Raw genomic sequence first — 27,680 nt, 5'->3', positions numbered from 1 at the left:
GAAGACTCCTTTGCTATTACCGATGTGATCTGTCGGCCTAGGCTTTTCAGAACAAAAGCCGGCGTAAAAGAACCTCTTACTCAGCTTTTTGCGAGGCAACCTTACAAACCCCTGCCATATGTGGCGTTGCCGTTGAAAAAAATGATCTCACTTTTGTTTTAATTTTACACATACATACAGCTATTCTATCTCCCCGAACAGTTTTTTATAATTGGGCCGGGTCTTGCCGAATTTTCCTTGGCTTCCCCCAACAGGTCTATAAAACGACATAACAACTATACATAACTTGGTGTTTCTTTTCATTTTTTTTTCTATATTTCAGTAGTTCTTTGTATCCAACGTTGAAATTTGCAACAGCGTGGCTGCATGTTTCACAGATATTATGGCAACGCACTCAGAGATGTGCATTAACCATTTAAACTACGCCGTTTACATCTTCACTCACTTATTGGGTCCTTTCTATAGGATAGCCTCATTTATTAGATGCAGCTAATCTTTGTAGTGCAAAATTCTATCGACCCTTTTGTTCTTCTCACGCGTTTTCCACTGTGTAAAATCTTTCCCAACCAACTTATAATCTCTTTCGATTGAAAATCTGGCTGAATTGCGGCTTAGGCGTATCTTACATGAGCTACCCATTCCTTTTACGTAGAGACACCTTTCGCCATCCGTAACAAATCTTTTCAAAAAGCTGTCATTTTGGCTGGGTGTTTGTCGGTGCGAGATCTTGAGGATCAATAAAAAGTCGTGCCCCCGTATATATGCTTCGTCCAGCTCCTGGGCCAACCAGGCTTCTAACTTGTAATCAGTTTTACACATCTAAAATGCCTATTCATCGTCCAGTGTTTGTAGCGGTCTGCAGCAGCCGACCAAAACAAGGGACATCTACTCAATCTCGTTTTTCTATTTAGTAAATATTGTTGAGATGGAAGTTAGTTACTTGCGCAAACTATAATAGGCTTCTGTGACAGACGGTTTCAAATGATACGTCAAAAAAAACAACTAGTCATATTTAAGAAAAACTTTACATTATTTATTCGCCAGCCTGGCAGACCCAATAGTGATTTATCCAAGGCAAAAGCAACAGTTTAAAAATAAAAATTACTACATCACCTTTGGCATTGGCCTGATAATTATTTTATTATTTATATAAACAGGACTGCCTGGAATGTATTCTACATTTGTGTATAAAGTGGGTAAGTATGCCGAACGAAGAGCTCGAATCGAACGATTAGTAGAGTCTCGCTCCGCTAATAATTCTCATATGCTCGCAGATACATCCTTTGTAATAACCCGACATAGTATAATATTTTATGCTATTATTTCATATTCAAATAAATCCTTTATTCAGGAGTAATTCATTAACAGACTCATGTAAGACAAAGCTGCATATGAAAAGGCCCATGAGCTAATTTCCTGATGGTTCCTGTAAAGTGTAGCTGCTACAATTCATTTCAGTACCCTATATTCAACAGTGAAACAGTCCGATACGATCTGAACGACTTGTCGTAATACCGTTACTATACGTCCATATTCTAAGACGATGTGCAGCAGTATTTACCCTACTTGCAACAATCTAAAACGTTTTTCCTTCTGAGTTGTGGAACTTTTTATGATATAGCGTATAATCAAAAGGTACCACCTGGTCAATTTGGTCAATCATTTTTATGGTCTGCAACGTCCATCTGTTTCGTTTCAAACTGCTTTCTACGTGGTGTTTTGGTTTCTGAAATAAAAAGTTACGACTCGCTTGCCCTTTGACGGGCCACGATGATCTGACGAAGCAGCTGTTTTTTTTTCTGCAGATGAACAAAGTATGTAATCCAACAAATCTTACAGCTCAAACGATCCAAGTTGCAATGCTGAATGAAAACAATTATAGCACAAGTATCCTATAGGTTTATTGAATGTTCGTGCGACGTGTACGTTTTTAGACCTTTTTCTGTCGCAGAGTACGTTCCTCTGAATCTTAATATCTAAGAAGAACTGTTCAACACTAACGTAGAAAAAAACACGGTATCATTCATACTATTTCTGTATTTTTATACCTTGCACGCGACAGTCAGTATCGTTTTGTGTTGCAATAAAAGATGATCTTCGGTCTGCTTGTACGGCTAAAGATTGCTGAAGAAGAAATCGCTAATTTCCAAGATCAACACCTGGCTCCAACTTGATTCGTACGGTTCTATACTTTATGTAAACCATCACAACTAAAGTACTGGAAACGAGAACGCGCAGCTGAAAATATCACATATGCAAAGTGCTTTCCAACAATTAACGCCTATAGACCTCTCGCTTATCTAAACGTACACTCGAAATTTACTAGGTTGCAAAAGTAAATTGGTCAGTGTCCCTCTTTTCGCTTTAGAATCTCATTCGCGCATTTCTGCCCTAATCTAACTAATCAGGTCAGGTCAGGTTGGCTGACAGCAACTTACTTCTGCTAAGTTCAATTGAATATGATATCTCCATAAAAAGACAAGACTCACGAGCGAGTCTTGTCTTTTTATCCATGAATGAATGGCCATGCTTCTTACACAACCGGTTTGATGATGAGTTTCTTAACCTGGTTTGAACTGTGTTTGTTACGTGTGGACCAAGTCCCATTGTTACATTATTATTATTATTACATTATTATTTTCCTTTTGTTTCACGCCCAATTCGCAGATTCTTATAGTCCCCATAGTTTATGTATATCATGTATATGGAGAACCTATAATTGAAAGAAACAATAAAGGTTATACGAGCAATCATGGCTTCGTCGCTCTCACTCGAACGCTATAACAATACACGTAATCGAAGTACATTTTCGTATGTAGGGCTCCAAATAGTGTTGCCACTGGTACCGTTCTTGCCTGCACATCTTGATTGAATGATGAAATCACGCTTAGCTATTTTTATTAAAAATATTAGCTGAAATTAGCTATTTTACCATCATTGTTTAGAGTAGAGATGGTTTTCGCCTGATCAGCCGTGTCTCCCTATACAGAGACGATGTCATGACCATGTCATGACGACCATGTAGTATATGATGTGATCATAATCGTGACTTTGATGTAAAAAAGGACAGGTATATGTTGTCATAATAAACATAGATGCCAGGGAATTTGGATGGCCGCATTTGTATGTTCAGTTGTCTGAGTCGATCTTTTATAGCCTTGTCTCCCCTTCTAGAAGAAAATCAATTGAATCTTGGTGTTCGTTGATTTATGGTACATGGGTATTTGGTGCGCAGTATGCTGAAAAACCACAGTTGGTCCGAACGAGTGTTTGTAAAAGTGGTACAATTTATCGTCACACGTGAGTCGTTCCAAAGCGACTGTGTGAGTAGTAATTCGCTTGGCTGAACATATTACTGATATGTAAGATTTAACTTCTGCAAAGTTCAAGCTTGCCCAAAAAGTACGTTTTCACAAAGGCAAGACGATATCTCTACCGGTCGGACGTTCGGGGCGACCAGATACACTAAAGGATAGAATAGAATAAATAGAAAAAGCATGAGACGAACGCAAATCTTTGCGTGTCTATGAGTGTTGCGACCGGACAATCCCAGCCTAGGGCTATCTGATCATAATCCGCCGGTTAGGTAAGGCAAGTAGCCATTGCCATTAGGTTTCGATGATCACAAAGTGAGTCTACCAGCTTAAGCCCTCTGTTTTGGTGGAATTCCTTTTTCGTAAACAGCTAACACTTCGACTATTACCAAAGGAGCAAAAAGACATGCCTCGCAAATGTGTAATTGTCTAGAGATATTATTACACATTTTACAAGTTTTTCAAATCTTAGAAGACAACGAATATCGTAAAAATGTGGTCAACGCGAAAGTTGTATATCCTCGTGAGAAGTTTACATGAATATCTACTGAAAAAAACAAATATTCAAGTTCGATTGTTACATTTCTGCTAGGCCAATGCAATAACTGATAAATTTATTCCGATAAGTACTCCCGCTTACTCATTTATGTTACATTATATTAAAAAACAACCCACATGTATAACATGGGTATCGATTCTGTGTCTTTAAGGTGTTAGCCGGCCAAATCTGTTAACTTAACAGAGACCTATTTGCCGATACGGTTCCGCGCAGTGATGATTTAAAAGGACAGGCAACGGTGCTGCATTCCCAGCAGGGCTGCCTTTACTCCCATCTGAAACAAGCGCAAGTCTATCTAAATAAAAAATGGCTCGAACTATTTACAGAACTCAAAGATTGTAGCTAAAAATTCGTGATATTTTGGTAATAATTCAGTCATGTTAAACACTGACAAAATGTAGCGATTATATATATATATATATATATAATGACACGTTTCCGAAACAAATCCAGCGTTATCCTAATACTTCTCAAAACATCAGCCAGTCACAAAAAAAAAGATCATATAAATCGCTTGTTTGATATTTTTTGAGCATTGCCGGATCTGTTATTTCAGTGTGAGGTTCTGAACTTGCAGATAAACGATAGTGAGGTAATCCTATTAACATGATTGCCCATTCGATTAATTATCCGAACATTTTGTAATTAATTCTTGAGGCAAAGGTGCTTTGCTATCTGTCCTAAAGATAATACGTTTAATGCTTGTGAACCGTATGACGTGACAAGAAGCAATGACCATTTGTACTCAATAAAACCATACAATTCCAGACAGAACATGAGAAATACTTTGTTGAGTTGTAATGTTACAGTCGTCGTACTGTACATTGGCCTAAAGTAGTTTGAAAACGCTATTCCAACTATAGAACGGGACAGAGGGCAGCGTGCACCAGGTTGTTTATATGAAATGCCGTCTGCTTTTTGCTGCTAATACGAATCTTAAATGCAGGGTATCTTCTGGCTGGTAGGATGTATAATATCCGCTACTGATTTGTCTGTTAATTAAATCTTGTTGAAACCATTCGACCAGCTTCGCAAAGAAACATTGACACTGCACTACAAAGTACTTATTGGAACCTATCAACCTTTGAACTAACACAGTTTGCCTTACGTCTTTTTGGATGTTTAACTAACTTTGGAAGCGGAAATTTACACTTTTCTGTTTACTAGGTCTACCTGAAAATGTATCTAATAACAATTTCAATACTATACAGTTATCTTATAAGAAATTTGTCTTCAGTCAACTTTCACAAAGAAAATCAGTATTGCAGGTATGAATATAAACAACAATGTGTAATTCACTAGCAAAACAAACAGAAGAAACATAGTATTATTATTATGGTACTTATAATCAAGGTGTGAGATTGGCTTCAATTTCAGAGAGGGCTATGGTACTAGTCAGTTACAAACAAGTCACTTGCAAAAATCAAAAACAACGTTCTGTTTTCTTGAAATAGTTCGCAGACCGGTTTGTACGAGGCTGCAATATGGACAAGTCATTACATTGCCTCTACCATTCATCATGGCCATAAGTTACTTGCAATGTCTAGGTTATTTGTCTGCAAAATTAAAATTCATTTACGGGTTAAACCTCGTTCGAGTTCGAATCAGTGTTCCCGGTTGAGCTAACAGTGCACTACGATCAAACGGTATCTGGCTGGAATCTTTGCGGTAAGTAGAGATTCATTAGAAAGTTAGAAAGGGTATCTCGCTGTAAAAGTCACTAACTATTATGCGTTCCTTTAGACGTCCTTGTTTAAGCTATATGGTGACATGAGAGGCTTTTTGAGGAAAGAATCGTAGCTTACTTCAATTGTGTTCAGCCAGGCAAACGAACTGTAAAAAGGAACTGACGGGCTATAAAATTTACTCAGAAAGTATTGGGGGTTCAGGGCTTGTCGAGTGTTAGAAGTGGGCTAATCATTTCTTATTGCAACCGCCATTAATTGATTGGCCCTTTTGCGATAGAGCTACAAAAATTGAATAGAAAAGGCGAGGAATATGTGCGTCCATCAATTATGGATTTAGGTCTCTCGATAAATCAGCTTCGACCCACTTTGCATTAATTCACACATTTTTGGCCACTTCGGTTTGCTGTAGAAAATTGCCAAGTTTGTCTATTAGTTAGAAACTCCGAGAGGCTTCAGGCGTTCGCTGAAGAAATTATCAGTAGAGCTATCCGGCCGTGAAAAATTCAGTCTTCGTGTAACGCTAACGTTCAGTCACCGATCACAAAGCTACTTGATTCAAGCTTTGCCCATATGAAGCATTAGGTTGACACCATTAATGGAAGCAGGAATAGTGCAAGTATTATGTGTCCACATGTAATATCCCGTTCCCAGAACACATATACATACTCACCTTAAGAGTGGGCATCAAAACCCGTAGACTTAGCGTAAGCATTAGCAAAGAGCACATAGTCATTGTTACCGGAAAATTTAATGGATAAATATATTTGGGGGCTGTGATAGGATCACGGTCGAGAAGGAACCTAGCTGTTTGGGAACAGCTAAACCCATCCGGCGCCAGCCTCTCTCGGCTTTACCAAACGTGAATCAATTCGGACCTCCAGCTAACCCGTTTTAACATGTTTAGAATAAAAAAATCATCTAAATGAGTGAGATGCCTCGAAGAGTTCCTTCGGAAGTTATTTCTATTTATGAAACGTATTTCTATTTAGGAGAACGGTACAAATTGCACCGTCACAAATCTATGCTAAACATTGCTTATAATTTCATATGTAAACCTGATACAGGCGACTTTACGTTCTATCGCCTTTAACTAGTTATTTATAATTGGCTCGTGATGGTCCCACGAGAGTTAGAGACACGTAAAGTAGTCTAGGTCCCAAATCTGGCTCAGATAGATTTTTTCGCGTTGGAAGGTAGAAGTCTGGAGCAATACTTGTCAGCAGTAAACGGATCGCATCTCGAAATTATCAGAACCATTTGAAGCTTTCGGCCGTGACCAGCCGAAGCCTATCTCTTTTTAGCCCGTAGTTGTCTTGTATCGCTAACTTTTCTTTCTATGATTCGATCTGAACTAGGTACTGCTCTGGCTGGTACGCAGGCTTTGATCTCATAGAACCGAATAGATGTTAACACGAAAAGGGAAAGTTTCCATGTATATGAGCTTGTTCACAGGAGTCGTTATAGACATTCAGTAAGCTCTTAGAATAAAGTAAAGGTGAAATATAGCTTCTGCGTTGAAACGCGGCGGCGCGACCTGCCATAAGGTGAAACAATTTTAAATCGATGAGTTACTAAGATTATAGTAGAATTCAATGATTTTTTGGCTATTGCCTCACCATGTGCACGCACCTATCATTTGCACGTTCGAAAATCAGCGTCGTTTTCCTACTGAGATTTCCTATTGAGATTCCTGGAGTCTTTTTTCTCCGCTAGAGGTCTGTCGAGATTACACTTATTCAAGATCTATGGATCGGGTGTGCAAGACATAGTCCTTCAAAGCTAGCGATTACGATAGTGGGCTCTTTTCAAATTCACGACTGCCCCTCGTACATTTAAGTAAAATCAAGCCATATATTATTAACAATTATCCTACAATATGATACCGCGACAGTATTTTTTTGAAACCTATTATAGTCGTAGAAACTAGCAGTTTATTATTGTGACCGCGGTCCAACTTGTGCTGCTTGTAGCGATGTCTGTAAGATGATTTCAATGCTAATCGAGGGGCTGGGTATCGACTTTTCGTAGTCTTAACTTTGGGTCAACCAAGTTACACCTTCAATGAACTTTAAATGAAGTTTTTTTTTGCATTGGGGGTTTTGATACAAAATGAAAGAAACTTACCGCCTTGATACACGACTAGCCTAAAATGTCTTTTTTTTTCTAGTCTAAAATCACTTTTCGATAATACTGGCTCGACCTTTGAAGTCAATCAATCCAGCTCGATCGTTTGGGGCTTCTTCCGGTTAGGTACCACGAACGCCTTGCCTCTGGTCTTTTCGTATAACTCGTACAGCTCGTAAGAGAGGAATTAATTAATTACATAATAGAAGTGCATTTTTTTTTATAAATCGCATCATTCGCAAATCGTCCGCAATTAAAGATCTGTGAAGAAATTAACAACGCAGGGCATACGAACGGCAGCAGTTACCAGCATCGTAGGTAATAATTTAATAGTTTATTAGTTAAAAATTCAAATATCCTATAGGCTTCTCGAGCTAACACCGTTCTTTGCTTGTAAACTTTAGACAGAGTAATCCCTATTCAAGACATACATTTGTCAAACACGTGACTTTCTGTACTTACGGATCGGCCTTTTGTACAAAAACAAATACGTTCTGGCAAATGTGTACGATGTCAATCAAGAGCATTGGCCCTGATGCAGTAACGAAAATGTCGACAATTTGATGCCTACCCTTGCCTGTATAATCTCGGTATCTTTAAACCAGCCCTATGCAAAAGAGATAAGCTGAGACATTACCCCAGTGTGGCTGCATTATAGGGAGAGTAAAAATATCAGTTATTAGTTTCCGGTGTCGTCACTGAAAACTTACCTTGTTCCGAACCGAACTTCGTATTGGACGCGCAATTTTATTGCGTATTAAATGGCTTTATTTTTTTAACCTTTATTTATTTTTTTTTTCTTTATCCTTTTACCGTTTTATTAACGAATAGTTATTTTTCTTTAAAGTGTGCAGAAAACGACCGTGCAATTTAAAATCCGTTCTACAGTGGTGTTTCTTGATTTCAAGGTCGCAGGTCTTTCGACATCCATAAGCGCCGCATAAGTAAGCGCTTCGGCATATCGGCTGGATGGCAATACTATGGAAATTGGGAAACTCTCGGAATATGTAAATCACGAACGAGAAACCGATGAAGTGGCCAAAACAGTCACAGGTAAACTAGTTCTGTAGATGCCTACCTAATACATGGTCATAAGCTTTTGAAGCTATAATTATGCTGCTATAGTTCTGGGATGAGCACTACGTGAATCTACATGCTATGTTATACTATGGCTACCGTAGTGTACCAGTAACTCTCTATAAAGGTTGCGTATATTGTATTTAATATTTTTTACCATTCTATAGAATATCCTGTGGCCAAGCTTCAAAAATAAGGTTTTTTTTCGGCTGCAAGCATAATAACCAATTAAACCAGGACTGTGTGTCTCTTGTTTCTGTCTCATTTGAAGCTCTCCTAAACAGTTCCAATTAATAATATGATCTTTTATTTTTTTTCTATCACAGTTTAGGGCTGACTTTCCAAGTTTTTGGCTTTTCGATGTCCCTACAAAAACATGGCGAGCTGTACATTGTAGCATTCGGAAGCAAAAAAAATTGATTTAGCTGTTCGTCAAAGTGAAGTGATGAGGACGAAGCTAACGCTTGATTTCATTTCTATGTTCTGGGTAAGAGTCTGAGAATGTTCCGTCGGTATGTCAATACGTATCTCGGCGGGTGGCAAGACACCAGATACGGCCTGGACTCGATTAGTAACATAACAGATAATGCGGAGATTTCTATATCCTAATAAGTGTAATAGATGGCATTATGCATATATTATAGAGAGCTATGCGTCATTTATGTCTATTATCAGCACTTGGTTCAATACGACAGAGTATAGATAACATAATTTTCTAGGTCACAGCTTTTATATATGGGTCGCTTATAAATGAACATCTGTACCTTCACAGGCTCCTGGACTACCAGTGCAACGGTTGTTGCGACGTGCTTTATTGTAGCAGAACTCAAAGAGCTGCTCATTGTTGAATTGTTGGCTATTTTACGCAGTTTATCATCTCTCCATCGGTATATCCTTAATAGCCTAGTTCTCGGTTGTCGTGAAATCTAGTCAGCAATTGTACGGTACACATAAATGGTGAATTAAATAATTATTTTTAGTGCTTATTTTTTACACCTGTGCTTATTAATACACATAACAGTATCATCACTATTGTAGTAACCTGTAGTTACAACATGAACTAAAAATTAACATTACGTTTATTAATCTGTGTAATAAACGAGAGAGCACCATAACTTATTCTTACATTCTGAGATTACAATTTGTTGAAAACGAAACAAATTAGAGTTAGCGTTGTGAAATGAATCTCCATCACCATTCTCCACGACCTTCTCCTAGTTCTTAACCAATCTATTTTTTAGGCCTACCCTCCAGAACTTCCAATTAGCGTCCTTACATTGTGTCACCGTGGAGACGCCACTTCCCGTCTCTAGAGATAATTTTGCCTAAAAAACCCGTTACTGTCGTTATGTATTGTCGGCTGCGGGACGAAATCTAAAGAGTCACTAGGGGACCCTGTTTCCTTGCACGCCTCACTCAGTTCCTGAAACATTTGGTCTCCTAATTTCTAGTGAAGTGACATACATGCAACTATGTTTGACAATCGCGTGGTGTTCGCAGCATAATTTCTTGCCCAGTTAACGAGCTGTTCACTATTCGGGATCCTCATCGACCTACGATTGCCGACCAGGTTAGGATACGTTCTAGAGTTCTAAGGCTTTAATCTTAAACTTAGCAAGCATCTTCTAGCAGCACTCTCAATCTGAGAGTCTTGACTGTGCACGCCACAAGTATACTAGACTTTTAAAGAAGATGTTTGCCCATTAATACAAAAATACGGTAGGTGACAAAAATGCATTTTGTTCACCAATAATTTTCACCTAAACTCGAAATTACAATTGAATTACAGAGGAGATGTGACATGTAGTGAGGAGAATGACATGTAGAAATTACCAAAAAAGTAGTAAAATTGACGAAACCTTATTGAAAAAATCGCAGTGACTCCAACTCCAACCTAATATATGATATATCATTTTCTTGGCGTTTCTATGAGTTTAAATTATAAAGAACACAATTAGTGGAACGGCCCGTATATCTAAAAAATAATTCGAATAAACATGACTCTGTTCAGAAAACTTTTCTTTCCTCTGGAAGAATCAATGGAAGGTTCAGCTGATACACACCACATTTCACTTTTATACATTAAAAGCGCCGAAGTCGTAGAAACTCTACCTTCGGTTCATATTCTTCTAGAAGCTACTTAATGGCAACGTTGTGGCTTCAAATGTCTCCTCGTTCCAGAAACCCGACGGGCTTTTAAGATAAAGTTGAGCTGAAATTCTATACAAGGAAGCAGAAATGAACGCCTTTTTGTTGCAGGCACCAATCCCGCCAGTTCAATAACGCATAGTGAGACACGTAAACGATATCAATTTATCAAACAAACGATTATCATAAAACGCCCACCATTACAATCATCTGCGGTGTACCTCACTAAGGTTCTGCTTTTTATGTAATTTGTTAGGTAGCTTCGCCTCGTGGCATATAACTTAATGTTAGTGGCTCGAGAGTGTACACAGGAAACACGCTGTCGTGAGCTAAAAAAGGAAAACAAAGAAGATTTCAACGAAGGGCTAATGCGTCAATCTGGTTTGAAGCGATTGCCTATTCAGGGTCTTTGACGTTAAGATCAAAACCAACCTTAGCACCTGTTTGCCAGACTTCACAGAGTTTTTTTAAGAATTGCACTCAACAGCTATTATTCAATTATCTTTGGTAGCTTCACTGAGTTTCTTCGTTCAGCTGAGGGTGGTTTTATTAACTTGTGATATCATTCAGGACCTTTGTTAAATACTAGCTGGAGCCTTACTGTTCTGTTTAGGCTGTGTATAATATGATTATAGTTGTTAATGATACATATTTTCATGATTTTTATTACTACCTGGCAAAAAGGAATAAATACTCGGCAATGTCTCATTGATAATATTATTTTAATTATTTCGTGTCACTTTTGGGTATTTGCTCTGGGCTTGTATCCCATTTTCTTACACCCTATTTTATTGGTAATACCCGTTCACCTTGCTATAATTTGAAATCCACTCATAGATAGAGTCACATAAAAGATTATTTTCAAGCTAAGTTATTGAACTTCCCCATGTACAGCTCATGCAAATACGCTACTAACTGTAATCTTTGAAAGAGATTAAAACGAAAAAAGAGATGGGCTCATCGCCACGCTACAAACACTGCTGTGCTTTCCGTTTATGATACGCTCATCAAAAGTTTAAACAATTTTTCCTTTTTCATAGCTCATTATAAATTACTATATGATTAACCTTGGTTGCTATGAGACGTGGCTCAAATCGTTCATTATAGCGTTAAATTCTTGTTTAATTAAGAGAAATTCGTGAGTCATCACCTTCATACAATGTAACCCAAGCAAAACATCTGTTATATTTTCAAACCCAGTTTCACAAGTTGCTTTGGGCCTTCCCCAACAAACACCTAACCACAAAAAAGACACGTATCTTTCTATCAATTCTGGCTGAAGTACCCCCATTTTAAAATAACTAACCTTTTCTATCCCTCAATAACTGTATTCTAAATCTTGCGTTCCTAAACCATAACGACTTGGTCTGTCAAACATCTTTACATGTAGTTTCCGCCTGTGGAAAACTGAAAGTTTCCTGTGACATTTGAATCATATCTCGTGCACATACAAAATTACATTAGAGCATTGAAAATCTATTAGTGCACATGGATATCAACTGTACAGCCTTAGCAGTAACCATAACTATACAAAGTGGCCGAGCATGGAAAATCCGCATCTGTGTTCTTGTTGAAGAAGTTCTGAGTCGATCAAACGCACCAATTTCTACCTACCCATAGCAGGTTGACCCGAATCTGCCTATTCGAAGGCAAGCAAAGACGGATTTAATTGTTGATGCAGGGATCGAATCAGTAGTTGTGCGGCTAATAGGGCAATAGTGCATGCATATACCATTATATACAAATTTCAGTGGTCCACCGATATCTTTTTTGCTGAGCGGAAAAAAAATGGCTGTGACAAAACAGTATTCTCAATATTAACTCTTCAGCACATCACGACCTGAGACAAAAATATTATGACGACGCATATTTCGGTCTAATTCCTATCGCACTCGCCATATTTTATGAGCATGATGCACTCTAACTTATATAAGCATGACTTATTTTGGATTTTCGACTCAGTCAATGTGATACACATTAAATTTGAATTTTCGCGGGGTCTCAGTCGTTTTGAAAATCTTCACCGATATATGCTGTCTCCATATTTCGAGTCTTACGTCCGGTACCGCCGTTAGACATTCCATCAGACAGACTGTTGGCTGAGTCTGTTTCTAGTGAGAAACCACATATTTTGGCTTAATTTAACCGCTCAATCCGATATGCTAAGGACGAGAGGAACCTGGCGCGTCAAAATCTATACGCTGATTGAGAACCTGGGAATCTTCCATCATTTCGCTGATTACGCTGCAGGTTAGCACAGCACTAACTCAATGCCTCTAGCAACAGGCGAGTAGGCATTACGCTGATTCAGATTAATTTATCGAGAAAAATGAATTATTAGAAATATACGTATGAGTGAGCATGGGAATGTTTTTGCTTATTACGTGTATCATCATTGGCTAGACCGTCTACGTTCGGTTCTGTAAAAATAATGTGATCGATAACATTCGCCATATCTCTTGTATCAAAGAAAGACCTTTAAAAAATCTCTTGAATCTGAGTGTTCAGACCCTGGTTATTACTGAGTTACAAATGTAAAATACGCACACAGACATATACAAATAATTCATATAATTCAGCATGTTTTTAAATAACCAATAGAGCAATCGTTGAATTGCCGTCATACATAATAAATGCAGTGCAACGGTAACAATCAATACTTTCGACAATCTATGTGCGATCTGTGCACTAACCATTTATAAACTTTGTTATCATTAATAGTAATACACAGATAGGGTTTTTAGACAGAGTTTTTTTAGTCCCTGAGAGTTCTGCACTTGCATAGCTCAAATTAAGCTTTTAAATTCAATGATATAGAAGCTAACGGGTGCTAAATTATTATGCTGGATAGAGACTATTCTCTTCATAAACCATTGTCATGAGCGTCTGCTTCTAGAAATTCATACGCAATACGCGTCAAACATTAACACAGACCCTTCATCCAAGAAGATACTATCATTTTCTTTTCTCCAAATACTTTGCCATTTAAATTATATAAAAATTTCCTGCGGCCCATTTTCAGGTTGCCCGTGTTCCACGTATCAAGTTTTGTCTTAACAAATCAGACTTTTTTTGTTCATTTAGAAAGTTCCTTTTCGTTTATCAGTTAAATTTGAGATCGACTAAGATGACGAACTGCAATAAATTTTACAATTATTGCAAATCATATCGGCCTTGTTTGGTCCTACGAGTACAATAGGGCTCCATGCCGTCGGTCCGCTTGTGTTCGTAACAGAGCCGAACATTTTTGCTTTGAAAAACTACAACGAAGCTTGCACGATACATTTCTACTAAACAAACCTACGGCTGCTCGTGTCAGTTTGCCATAATTTGTGTACAGTATAAACTTTATTATATCTACGTAGATCTATATCATTGCGGGTTCCCGCAGAAATTAAGAAATTATCTTAAATACCATCACTGTTGATTCCTTAATCAAAAATGACCTTAAATAACATCATTGCATAGCATGCAATGATGTTATATAACATGCATTTCTGTCTTTTTCCATAACACCCACATAACATTGCTGTATAACCAGATAAAATGCACTTGTCATTCTATTCAGGCCTGCTGTATGGACAACTACTTTTGCCGTTAACTGCGTTCGCAACACGATAGGACCGTGTCTATTTGACGCTATCCGTTATTAATCTACTACAATAAGAGGAAATGAGGCTCTATAATTACAGAGAGTGAACGGTGCGGAGAACGGGAACGGACCGAAGCCTGACATTCTACATGCTGCTACAGTACAGGTTGTCGTCATCATCACATTGTCCAGCGAAGGGTTTCGACAAATATCAACAATGGAGGTCGTAGGTAGGCAAAAGATAGAACAAGAACGGGGATCGGAAAAAAGACAGCAGGAAGCTTTTTCTTAGTTGAGATCTTGGATATCGGAGAAACATGTGTGTGACAGAGGGATGAACTGCCGAGTTTAGCCTCTAGATGCTGCTCGGCTTACTTTGGATCTGGGGATGCGCTCATTTTTAGGCATCAACATCCCACTACAGACTAAAAATGGCTGTAACAATGGGCGGCCAGCAGCGGTGGCCGCAGTAGACGACGAGAAGGAGGCCGAGGACGAAGAATCCATGAACTGTTGCTTTATTTCTCCGGTCCCGCATCCCCGTCTTATACTCTAACGCATTTTCTTTTGCCGTCCTCCGTAGACCATCAAGGTCTACGCCTTGATAATATCCTCGACCCCCCTCGCCCACTATCCTAAGTCAGGGAGAGGTTTACCTCCTCCAGCATTGCCACGGAGCACACGCCATGTCGGACGCAAGTTGGAAGCCCCTCAGGCAAACTGGACGTCAGAGGTTAGGAAACTAGTAGCACATACAGACCAGCATAGTTGGGAAATTATTAGCCGCTCTCTAGTCATTAGCCGCCACTGAAATCGGGGGTAGGCGGTGAGGCAATGAACCAACTTTATTAGGGGAACGTTAGGTCAGCAGGCTCGGCGTCACGCTGTTACTGCTGCTGCCGTTGAAGAGTATTGTTGCTACTGCTACCTGCAACGAAATGAGCAATCGGACAGGCCTGCTTGAACTCACGTGCTACTATTACTTAGGAAAGAAAGAGGAAGGAGAAGAGGACTACGTCAAGGATAGCGGCAACGATAGAAACGCTCCAAAATGCGTCGGATAGACACAAGTGAATGGGCAGAGATAGAATCGGATGCTTTCTGTACGGATGGATGTATCATGTCGGGATGTATTATAATACATAGACGCTATGTTAAAAATTTTGACTGATTATTACCAATGTTTTGCAGGGTTTGTGTGTATACGCAGCCGCAGACGTACGTCATGGCAAAGCTTACTTTAGTAATCAAAAAGAAATGTTTTTTGTGTTACATTTTTTTTGCTTTCCAGAAAAACGTATGTGTTCATATACTGAAAAAAGCCGTTTCTTATTTTAAGCAACTGGATGTTACGTGGTTATAAGGTACATTGTTAGTCAAACGCAAACCACCAGTTTTATTGGCTATTCAACTTAGATTTAACAAGAAAAACCATTTAATTTGAGCTGTCAATGTAGTGGCTGTTCCATACAGGAAAGGAAATAACTTATGGCTAATACGTAAAAAAATTAGTTTGTCTGCGTTACGTATGTACGATTCAACAGACATTCCCTGGCAGAATTACTAGAACCTTTCAAATAAAAGCAAAAATTAGAACATGAAAAACATAAATGCATATTATATCGGCTTATTATATAGCATACATACGTGTTTGTGTGTTTTTTTTCACGGTCTGGTTCTTATCCAATTTACTCCTTCTTCCATAAGCATTTTCACCGATCAGTATTCAGGCACCTGTATTTTAAGGCTGGCTGACGCAGCATACGATCAACAATCTGAACGGACACTCTGCGCACCGGTGCGTGAGTTCCCTTGAGGGTAAAAAGGCCATCTTGTGAATATCTGTCGCAAACGCCTGAATATTCAGTGAAGGTTCTAAGGACAAAGCCAACTCCTATAGCCTTCCCACAATAGTTGGTTAGCCTTTGGGAAACCATTGCTTAGAGTATTATTTAGGCATTACTTTTATTAGCAGCATAAAGCTAGTGATCTGCACCTTTCTTTGTACTGTTGAAGCAACGCTTTATAATAATTTGCTTCTTTTTCCGCTATGAGACATTTTTCCGCTTTGCTTTTATGTGCCTGTATTGATTCCTGCTTTTGGCAAACATCTACATTTTTGGTATGGTCGTAGTAATTTACTAGGCTTTCCATTATGTGTGCTTTATAAATGCTATAAAAGTGAAAAAATACTCATAAGAAGTCAGCAGCTTTTCTTTATACTCTTACTCTGATTGTCGAGCGTAGTAATATCCCATTTAGGTACTTACGTGACCATCATCGAGTAGCCAAGTTAATAAGCGAGCCTCTTGAAAATCGTACTTTTTAAGCTGAAATTATTTGCTATTCGATCTTAATCTATTTGAATGGTTGACGATACAATTGCTACGATGGACACGACCTCACTGCGACTGTAGTTTTTAAAAAGACAGATTGAAAAACGTACTCATTTATCAGGCGGCGCAATAGGGTCTAACAAGGGTACCTCAGAACCGTATTTATCCTTAGTCACGTCTCTGGTAAACATGCCAGCACGAGATGGGCACTTAGACTCACTCTTTTATGGCCTGTTCAATTACAGGCCATGTCGAAATCGGCTAGGAGTGGAGAACAGGTGACTGAGTTGCACAGTGAGTCGAAGTTCTAAGTTTGCCATTTCAACTGCAACACATATATACAGCTAATCTTGGTATGTGACCTTCACATAAGCCACTTTTTTGCGTGAACAGCCCATAACACGGCCTAACAAACAACTCGAACTACCAATGTAATTTCAAGTGGCAAAACGTCGGGGAACTACATACTTTATTCAGTTTGCCCTTTCCAAATAATAAAGAAGAGTAACGTGTAGGAAAAACAAATACACGATGACTAGTTCTTAGTGTAAAGAAACAAAATTACTTACTATCCAATGGAAGCAACATTCAATGAGAAGTTTCAGTCACAACAGTATTGCGTCATTCATTCCTTCTTTTGCCTCTATTCTTTTTGCCTATCCAATTGCTCTTTTCCTAGGTGTCGCGCTCTCGGATTGACCGTGTTTCTGTATACAAGTGCTGGAACGCATGAAGGCAAATCGTGGAAGAAAAGAGCGGCTTTAGCTTTGAAACATTCGATACTAGGATCGTACTTTGTTCCGCCTCATGTTAACGTTATTTTCTGGCACTGTAAAGACCTAGCCTTGTAATGTAACCCCTCAAGCCCTTTTCCGTGTACTATATGCATCTGTTTGGACGTGTGCACGTGCCGTTTCCTATGAGACGTGATCTATCAGTGGCCATAACGTTCTTATAAGCGAGGGGCCTGTTGGTGGAAGAGCAGCGTGTGAGGTGGTTAGGCGACCGTGTCACCTCGCCAGCCCCAACTAGAGGTATCGCTCCGCCTACTTTTTCCTATTGTCCTGGAGAGGTCGCCTCCGTTTCAAGCGGTGTCACTGTCTTGATCTCCACTGCCTATAACGTTGTATGAAAAACGGGGCACAGAGAGTGGGTTTAACGGGAAGGGTAAGTGCGCGGTGCTAAAGAATTCTGCTGTTTGTTTGGCTGCTGTTGTCCTCCTTTTGGTGTTTCTGAGCTCGTGTCTCACTTTGCTCGAAAGCCCCTGAGACACACTGTAGACACGTTTCCTATCCTATCCTATGTCTTCAGCCTTTTCCGTGGTAGGATTTCATCGTGAAGACTGACAGATGCATCGCCCGTGAAGACAGGATAGCAAAGGCTCATCTTTTTATCTTCTTTTCTCGCGTCAAATTGAGTTAATAATTGTAGTTGCGTGGTTGGTGGATCCTCATTCTTTGGGTTACTTGTTTATTATTACGTAGTCGTTGAAACGATATTGTAGTGAATAGAAAGTATTACGTTGGTGTACGATGTGAAACTGTACGAAAATAGTTTCCCTTTATTATAGATAAATAGATCAAAACTATACATAGTTATGATGACCATGTGCCTTCAGCTCAAAAAGACTATGACGCGGTGTAATTCTCTCCCAAAAGTAGACAGCTTATGATTGTTGCACTATAACCATTTGTAGAAATGTCTCTGTCTTCCTTTAACGGTAGCAGACAACTACTGAACAGAAATAGACGCTTTTGTAATGATCTAAGTAGTCTGACCTGTGGAACTACCGTTGCAATATTTATTTTAAACCCTACAAATATGCTTGTATCGAAGAGCACAACTTTTTCGATGACCGTTCATACTGAGATCATTTAATTCAATAGATGGCTCAAGCATCCGTAGAGTTAGAAACAGCGTATGTACGTTAGCATATACATGAATCTAGCACACACAGCGGACGAATAGGAAATGCATTATTTATCATCTTTTCCAGGCGAAACGGGCGCACGCTTGGCCACGCAGGGTCGTCTATGAAACTTCGGGAACGTCATGCTGAAACAGGCCCAGCTAAAGAATAAAACGCGTGCAGGTTATAAAAACGACTCAAACAACCAATGATCTTACGTATACATATCTTATACGTGTTTGCAAAGACTATCGGTTTAGAAAACAGCCGTTTAAATCGTTGTTTATTATATTAGTTCGATATCTTCATTTCGTTTTATCTTCACAGCAAGACAGAACGAAAAACTGGGACCCGGAAACAACAAATGTCGTACTAATGTCACAGTACCTACAGATAGTTATGTAACTATATGCTACATAGACACCATTTATTTGCCACTCGTTGCCATTGATTTCTCCACTATTGACAATCGCTCTATGTGTATTATGCTGTATTATTTCTGGTATGGTAGCACACAATTTTTAAAAAGAACTATCTTTTATCTCATAAAAAAATTATATCCAAGAAAGCCTCCAAAATCATGTATACGTTATGATAACCTGTCTCTATTGTAGCTTTGTGGGGTAATGGAGTTGTCTCCCAGTGTTACGGACACATTGTAGTCTGGGTTAAAACACGGCTGTAGACACACTCCCTTTGCTCGCTCAACCGACCTGCCTGTCTGATGGGATACCAGACATAAAACTCGAAAGCTAGAGTGGTTCTGCTAGCTCAGGTATTTTTATGTAAACAAGAATAACAAAAACCAGTTCTTCTATTTCTTCAAAGGCAAGGTTTGACGAAAGTTTGAGTCATATCCAGGATAGCCTGTTGTAGTTGCGATGGCCAACGCTTGATTTCTCTAGTGCGGATTCTATAAATAAATAAATCGGTGGTGAATTTAAGTTTACATCTGAAAATAACTACTCTTTACTGAGGACAATCGAAGAGCCTATTCATAGTAACAAATCGAACTTAAGAACTTATTGGACAGGAGCTTACAAACCACTCAAGTTTCGATTTGAACAAACAATATCGCTATCAATACGTTAACGCTGTCTCCAGGAGTTGACAGTTTTCTAAATATAAGGCTTTAGGGATATGCTTCTATCTTGCATCACCGTATGTAATATTTAGCTTCTCTTTGTCTATGTAGACTAACTTAGTTCTTGCTTTATTTTTCGAGCGCAAAAAGGTTAGCTGGAAATTACTGGAATGCCCTATGCATGAAAAAGGTACGTGTGGATTAGCTGATTGTTACTACCATACTAGCTGAACTATTGCTCAACAACAGATTTCAATGAAGAACTGGAAGTAGGTTATTTCAGGTGTTGTCGTTTCCACAAAACGTGTCCAGAGACATAAATTACGTTTGCAGGCATACCATACTGTTCCACTTGAAACAATATGATATAACATTCAGCCATTTGAACGGTTAAGGCAAAAGGCCTATAAATATTGCAAGTTCATACCGTACAACAACAAGTTGGCCAAAATAATTTTTCCCGGATTTATGAAGTTATTTTAAAACGCAACACTACATTTAAGCTGCCAGTTGTTTCAGATGTCCAGTATCGAAAAATCGAGCGAGAACTTCGACAAGCTAGTTAGGCCCATTTTATATATCTTGTTAATTTGATCTGAAACACTTTTTTTTAGATTTACCAGCACTTGTGTTTCAATCAATAACGATTCAATCGGATCTACATTTACTGCTTACGGTGGCTGTTTACGGCAGAGAGAAATACTGTTTGTTCCAACCTCAACAGCATGTACCCACTTGATAGGCGCAATCGTTTCAGCGACGGAGTGCAAGTATTATGATCGGCTTACCTTTAACTCTTCTGCGAGGTCTTTTCCCCTGCAAGACGTTTCAACACGTTAGGCCAACTACCGTCCTCGATTGTACCGCGCTTAATAAACGCCTAGGACGCAGTTTACGGTGCAAAAAATGCACCATCAAAAAAGCCGCCTGCGACTGTTGTAACAGATACTTTTGTAATAACAGGTACGTTTTGTGCAGGTATTTTGTGATGAGGCTAAAGCAAAATGAGTAGGACAGGTGACGCCAGGGAACAAACGTCATTGAAAGATTAGACGAAACCGTGAAGAATTTCCCTGTTCCAGCTGGTCTGATTCGCTGTGCATGTAGCGCGTTATTTTAATATCATGAATAAAATAGGTTTGCTTGGCGCAGGACGAGGCGAGACTGTTACATAAAACTACAACTTCTATTTCTTAAAAATGCAACTTTAACAACTGCGGGCCGGCTGGTCACGTTGACCATTTTGCAGTTACTTTTGTTGCTTGCCGTAAGAGCTTTCGTCCAAAGCAACGAATCGATTAACAGTGTGTCTTCTGGAAACTAGTGCATCTAGCATGGTCTCCACGAATGAATCCGCCTTCGGCGCGCATGTAAATAGGCATATTATAAAAAATAATGTAATGAGCGAAACTTTCAAGCCAGAAGGTGTCGTAATAAACACCTGAGCAAATTTCGAGCGTTTTATTTTACCGTAAACCATCCTATTTCGAGAATTTGTATAAATGTTCAGTAGTACGGTACCGCTATTACTTTCTGCATATCATCGTATCTGTCAGTTGGCTAGTTCGTACTGCCGATCACTTTCTCCTCAACGTTACATTTCATTTCTTCGCGAAAAATGGTTTAAGTGTAATCTCCCTTATGGCCAATGTAGTTCTTACTGTTTTTTTATTATTATTTTACGTAACCTCTTCCTATAGATGCCCTATTATTTGCTCCGGCATTACAAATAGTGTCTAGTCTAATTTTAGACTGAGCCAATATTGTAGCAAGGGGTCACCGATTACGTCAAGTAGAACAGGCCATACACAGTACAGAATAAACCGTCTAATGGGAATTTATTAGTCATGGGCCTTTCGGTATATATGTTACGTATATAAAGGTATAACAACGTTCTAATAAAGACAGCAAAAACCTCCGTTTCGAACTACGAATCCCGTTCGCTACAAGAAGTTAAAGTCAAGCATTTCCTATATAAATCTCCAATAGAACAATCTGTTTACAATTAATCTCATTTATCTACTTTCTTTTTATATATCAACATTTGTTAGCTTGAAACGCTACTCTTATCTCTTATATTGATCCTCTCAATCGAATCTTCGGGCCCTGCCATATCGCTTAAACGTTTTTGGCCTTTAATCACAACCCACGAACGACCATAAAGTCTTGCATTTGGTGTTCACTGGCCATTAACTCCTACGTACGAAAAATGATCTTCCCTCTTTACTTCAAAGACGACCAACCTATACCATGCTCTTGTATAAGCGCCGAGTTTGTGCGTGACAATTTGCAGCTACCCATTGTGTTTTTGTTATGTAGTTCATCGTCTTGAGCCTTGCGTCCGATGCTGCTGGCCGACGAGCACTAACTTATTACAGAGTCTCTCATAATTTGCCTGAAAAAATTAAATATGACAGTATCCACGGGATTATCGGCCACACAAAACCTATTGCTTTGACACAAACAAAATAACTGTTTAGAAGGAAAGCGTACATTCAAATAAGTATAAAATCCAGTGGTACTTTTTCTTGCTTGTGGCTTGTGGAATAGATATCAGCAAACAAATTGCCATGAAGAGAAAAGGCTTACGATTTCAGTTCATTCGACCACTAGTTACGTATCGTGTCCTATTTTTCATATAATCGATTTTGTCCATTATCCAAACATTAGACCCATATTAACATCGCGGAATGACTAGCGTTCTAAATGTAAGGGATAACGAGCAATATCAGGCCCAAGGAACACCATTACTCTTCGTGGGTTGGAAATGCAATACTAGTTGTAGCTACCGGCGGCAATTGAACCGCAGCACCAGCCCTTGACACGTTCATTATTTATATATATATTACTGTTCGATGCTTGTAAGATTCACTTTACTTTTAATAGCGCAAATATCATTTTTGAATGAGTGCCGTATAATATAATATTTATCAATTGCGTTACAGCCCTCCGTACTTTGTGATATCGGATACACCGACCTCGAAAATTGATGTAACTACCCTTTCGTAAATGCTGGTTGTTGAAATATGTAAGTATGGCAACGATTTTTACGTCCGTGCTTATTAAGAATTGTCAAGCAAACGCAACTATAAAACTCCTCGCACTTGATCAGGCCACGGCCTTGATCTATTCTGTAATTGATCTTTATGTACGTCGATTCCAATAACTAAGCAACTTCTAAACAGAACTGGGAATGGATCAGCAGGAGATCAGTAGAAAAGATGAGCGTTCATTGTCCCTACAGATCCATCGTTACCTACTGACGGCGTTTCATTTCTTTTGTTGATTCGTGCCTTCTACTTCAAGCCATCTTCTCTTTATTGAAGTTCTCTTGACTTACCTTCATCCTTCGCGCACGCACATACAAGCGCACACATACATACGCATGCACGCACAAACATTTGCGTATAGATGAGCAAACGGCTCCTTTTCTGTCCATTCAGCAACAATCACCCGCCTAAGCTGCTGCTTTTTTTCATTCTAATATGTAACTCATCTATCAGGCTATCGGCATCGCAAATACTTCAAGTCAAGGTAATTTCAAAAGCAGACATAAGAAACTAGAATTTCAGTAATAACGGTGATAATGGTTATGATGATAAAAGCAAGGGGCCTACAAGAAATATTTGAAACGACGAAACTTGAGGAGGGGTTCAGTCAAGGGAAGGGTCCCTCTGATAGCCATTTTCATAACGAGAAGCCGATCACAGGAGCGTGTGGAACTTCAGTTGACTAGAAGCTTTTAGCCGACGTTCAAGTTGAAGCCGAAAGTGCTGCTGTGCTTCGCACCGATAGTTTGCAAGTGCCTGACGTGACAGAAATCTGAATAATAGTAACGTGCTTCAGTATTTATCACATATAGAATATAATCATATCATAGTCATTCATACGTGTTCCGGTTGTACCGCTTCACGTATATAATGATGGCAACTTCGGAATAACGAAGGAATTTTTGGTGAAAACTTTGTGACGGGATGTGACGAAATTTCTCACAATGTTTTTGACAGCCATTAGCGCGTTAAATGTCATCTTCGCTGCTATAGCACAGGTTTGATAACAAAACAAGGACGTACAGTGGAAAACGAAAGAGGCGTGTTAATCTCATTTGGATTAGGTCGTTTATATAGGTATTGCATACATAGGCAGTACTGCTCCGCTTTTTCCAATCTCGAAGCCGTATTCGGCTGCTAGTTACGTGGGCGTGGTTTAAAGCAAACCTACGACGATCGCCTGGGTATCATCAAATGAATAACTAGTTAGCCTTGATAGTTAATGTCTAATCAAAACTTCTGATAAACAGAATACAACGTTGGAATAATTAGCGTTATCATCAACGGTAAAATTGATTCGTCCTTGAGCTTTTTAGGGGTGGCTTTACCGGTATTCTCAAATGTCTCAAGACTAAAAAGCCCGACAGAAATACTCTATGAAAAATCGTCACTCAGAGTGATACATACAATTCAAAATTATACCCTATATGTAGACACAGGTGTCGCACGTCATTTTTGAGACGGCTGTAACCCTCTTAGTATCACGCAAAAGGTGTGGGGATAATTTCGCTTGCGAATGTATCACTGGATCTAGCAACATAAATGTTATCGCATTTATCAGTTAGGCTTTTTATTTGATTATTATTATTATTATTCAATTTGAAATTCAATTATAATCAATCAAATTATAACAAGTGCCCTAATAAAATTAAGCTTTTATTGTATGATACAATTGTAACGCAGGTAAAATGGCTGCACACGTCTGATTTCATATGTAATGGACGCATATTTGTAACATTTTTTCAAATCATCTCTACAGGGATTGACCGATGGAGTAATCCACTTGAGTGGCTCTGATCTATCAGGTCTGAAGGATGATTTTGACTTTCTCAGTGTGGGCTGTATTCACGTTGGTGTACGTGCTGGCAGTATTTTGTCATGTTTTGTAGGTAAGTACTAGCGGGAAAGTCTCGTCTGAGGTTATTCGATGTTCAGGGCAAAAAATGTCTCATTGGAATTGATTTTACCTTGAATAATGTTAGGTGCCCACGAGACGTGCAACGAACGAAAATGGCAAACGTTGTCTGGTTAAAACACTTTCGTGCGTAATCGCATACTCATCATACGTAGCATAAGATCAAGAGACAGATTATTAGCAGCCTTGTGCTACATAAAATAGATTAAAAAAAACTATCTAACGTTATTGAAAACTATCCATCGTTCAGGAAGTACACATCACAGGTTTGAATTTACCCTTGGTTTTATTCTATCAATGCACAATAGCTCTGATCGATATTATTGATTAAGGAGATTGAGCTAAGCTGTGGCTGAATAATCATGCCATTACTAAGTTATAATTATCAAATCTGAAGAATTTACTCCTCATATACGTAGGTAGTCAGACAGACTAGCTAACGAAGTAAATGATGATTCATAATGAAAATAGTTATTATTATTTAGAAAATTAAACAGCAACATATATCTGGTTTTCTTCCTTATTGCGGCTTTGTAAATATGCTATTGCAATGGAAATATGCCGCTTTAAGCTTATTTTATCTAGTGAGTCTTGCCTAATAAACAAACTAAGAAATTTGATTTCTGTATTTGAAACTTACTATACATTCTAGATGTACTTATAGGTTTTACCTAACACGCAACGAATCGTTTAGCGTACCTTAGGCACTCGAAACACTCGAAAAGAGTCGGGAAAAATTGATAAAACTTTCAATAGTAAGATTATACAAATAGGAAAAATAAAAACGAAGATATTGGTCGACTATCCTGAGAAGCACAGCTACAAACCTATATTGACAAAAAACCCTTAGAGTCAGCCAGTACATTTGTAAATAAGAAGATAAATTATATAACCTTAACTTTATCTACCTTATCAATGGTACAAATAGCATTATATATAGATTAAACGTAGAACGCAAACATCTCGTTCTTGACATTTTATCAAAACTTGCAGAATAAGTCCTGTTTCATGCGAAATAATACAGAAACAGTGAAAGCACTTGTTTTTAAAGTAATTCAGACGATCACTAGAGCAACCAAAAGACCCAGGCAGAACCGACTGATAAAAGCAACACTTGAAAGAAATCCATACCTTGACTCTTTGACGCGTGTATCAAGATAGCTTAATAAAACCCTGCCTTTAGGCCAGTTTTGGTTTTAGTTTTGGATAGTTAAAATACTCAACTTCACCCATTTCTTGCCAGTGGCGACCATTCATTCTCGGGTTAGAATACTACAGGCGACAAGCCTGATTGGACTTCTTGGGCGAGGTGCGATCCTTTTGACGCTTCCGATTACTGGCTTCACTAAAGCGTCAGCTCACGTTCTGGCCTGTATTATCGGTGCGTGCCAGTCAGTCGTCGAAATCGGTTAGTATTTAATAAAACGGCTGGTAGACATATATGTCTATCAGCCGTTTTAAATTCACCGTGTTCACAGTGTCCTGAATAAAAACGTTGTTTGATGACACCGACTACTACGAATAGACCCTTTTATTTTGATTTAATAGCCTTTTCAGCCATAGGAATTTAGATAAGGTGCTGTATATCGCTCAAAATAGAGGAACCAGCTAACTTTCATCTGTATTTGTCGATTTTGTTACTTGGTTTTGTCAACTTGGAGGGTAGCCATTTATTCAAGAACAAATGAGGCGGTTTTCTATTCAGTTTCACGTATTGTCATCTATTTGTTCAACGCATTCAGCTCACTAGGACAGCTCCTCGCTGCTACTATTGTCCACGTACAACAGCCAGATGAAAGGTTCGTGTTTGACCTGACCTGAGCGCTTACCTAACTACTATTACAATATATTTCTCGCAAAAAATTTCCACAAGAGTCAAAAATTTCATATAACATTGTTGCGAAACTGCCCAAAAGTGAATTTAGGTACACTTCAGTATCATTGCTAGACAGAGGCTCATTTCCTAAAAATGATACGCTAAAACATTTGGCCAATCCGGTTTTCCTATCCAGGTCATCGGATTCACAGCTGTTAATTGAATACTGCGCCTTTCTCTAGGTCATTGTTATACGTTGCAGGAGGAACGACTATCGTTGTCGCCGTTGTGTTCTGTGTCGTGTTGATCCTTTCCCCTGCGAGTACGCCGGCACCGCTAACAGCATCGAAGTGCCGCGTCATCCTCACTGGCATCGGAGTGTTCTCCAGTACAGCGCTCACATCATTTGCTTTGAGAAATATTCCTTACCTTCTCGAAGCTACAGGCAAGCCTGTCGATGAAGCCACAGGACAGCATCTCGTCGGCCTATTCTACATCGCCTTCACTATATCACGTTTTGTAACGATATTACTTTCTTTTCGGGTTTCATCCTCTTCGTTATGGTTCTATTCTTCCCTTCTTATCATACCTTCAATATTACTACTAAACTCTGATACGCACTGTGGCGCCACGAAAATAGCGGTGGTAATTTTTGGCTGTTTTGTGGGCCCTCTCTATCCCTCATCGATCAGCAGTCTTACGACTTCCGGCCCGCTATCTTTTTTGATTCTGGCACTTCTCGTTCTGATTACTCAGATAGCAGAGTCTGTAAACTTGTTCAAGACTAACTCGGTACAGGCAGTATTGATGGGCCTGAATTTGTTATGCCTCGGGTCTGCCGCTTTGAATCGATTGGGCACTTCGTGCACGTGGAAACCTGATATGGGCATAAAAACCGTCCCATAAAAAAACTTTACATATGTGATTTGAGTAATATGACTGTTCTATACTAATTTCATGGTCAGTTATATCTAACCGTATGCTCAAATGTATAATTATGTATAGAATGCATATCGTCTCTAAAAGATGCACGTACGAATATCAGTATTATGTGTTTGGGTTCTCGCA

General features: G+C 38.9%; 1 protein-coding gene and 1 long non-coding RNA gene across 2 annotated transcripts; both read left to right on the top strand.

Annotated features, from left to right (window-relative positions):
• Positions 1–5,193: 5,193 nt before the first annotated feature.
• On the top strand, positions 5,194–16,090 carry LOC111251175 (uncharacterized). The gene is made up of 3 exons (XR_002673661.2): positions 5,194–5,541; positions 8,594–8,738; positions 14,479–16,090. It is a non-coding gene; the product is annotated as an uncharacterized LOC111251175 (long non-coding RNA).
• Positions 16,091–23,818: 7,728 nt separating this feature from the next.
• Positions 23,819–27,518, top strand: LOC111245191 (uncharacterized). Its single transcript, XM_022793229.1, has 5 exons — positions 23,819–23,879; positions 24,641–24,770; positions 26,040–26,204; positions 26,463–26,595; positions 26,855–27,518. Exons 1-5 carry the CDS (start codon positions 23,826–23,828, stop codon positions 27,516–27,518), a joined length of 1,146 nt encoding a protein of 381 aa, XP_022648964.1. The 5' UTR covers positions 23,819–23,825.
• The last annotated feature ends 162 nt before the right edge of the window (positions 27,519–27,680 follow it).

The sequence above is a fragment of the Varroa destructor genome, unplaced genomic scaffold, assembly GCF_002443255.2.
Source record: "Varroa destructor unplaced genomic scaffold, Vdes_3.0 BEIS01000001.1, whole genome shotgun sequence".
Lineage (NCBI taxonomy): Eukaryota > Metazoa > Arthropoda > Arachnida > Mesostigmata > Varroidae > Varroa > Varroa destructor.
The sequence above is the reverse complement of the archived record's forward strand: the minus strand, read 5'-3'. Positions and strand labels throughout refer to the sequence as shown.

Bases quoted from the DNA above. Each gene is read 5' to 3' on its own strand.
- LOC111245191 (XM_022793229.1), top strand. From the start codon at position 23,826: ATGTTTTTGACAGCCATTAGCGCGTTAAATGTCATCTTCGCTGCTATA. The intron at 23,880-24,640 runs GTTTGATAACAA...TCATCTCTACAG, and splicing joins TCTTCGCTGCTATAGCACAG to GGATTGACCGATGGAGTAAT. The intron at 26,205-26,462 runs GTTAGTATTTAA...CTTGGAGGGTAG, and splicing joins CCAGTCAGTCGTCGAAATCG to CCATTTATTCAAGAACAAAT.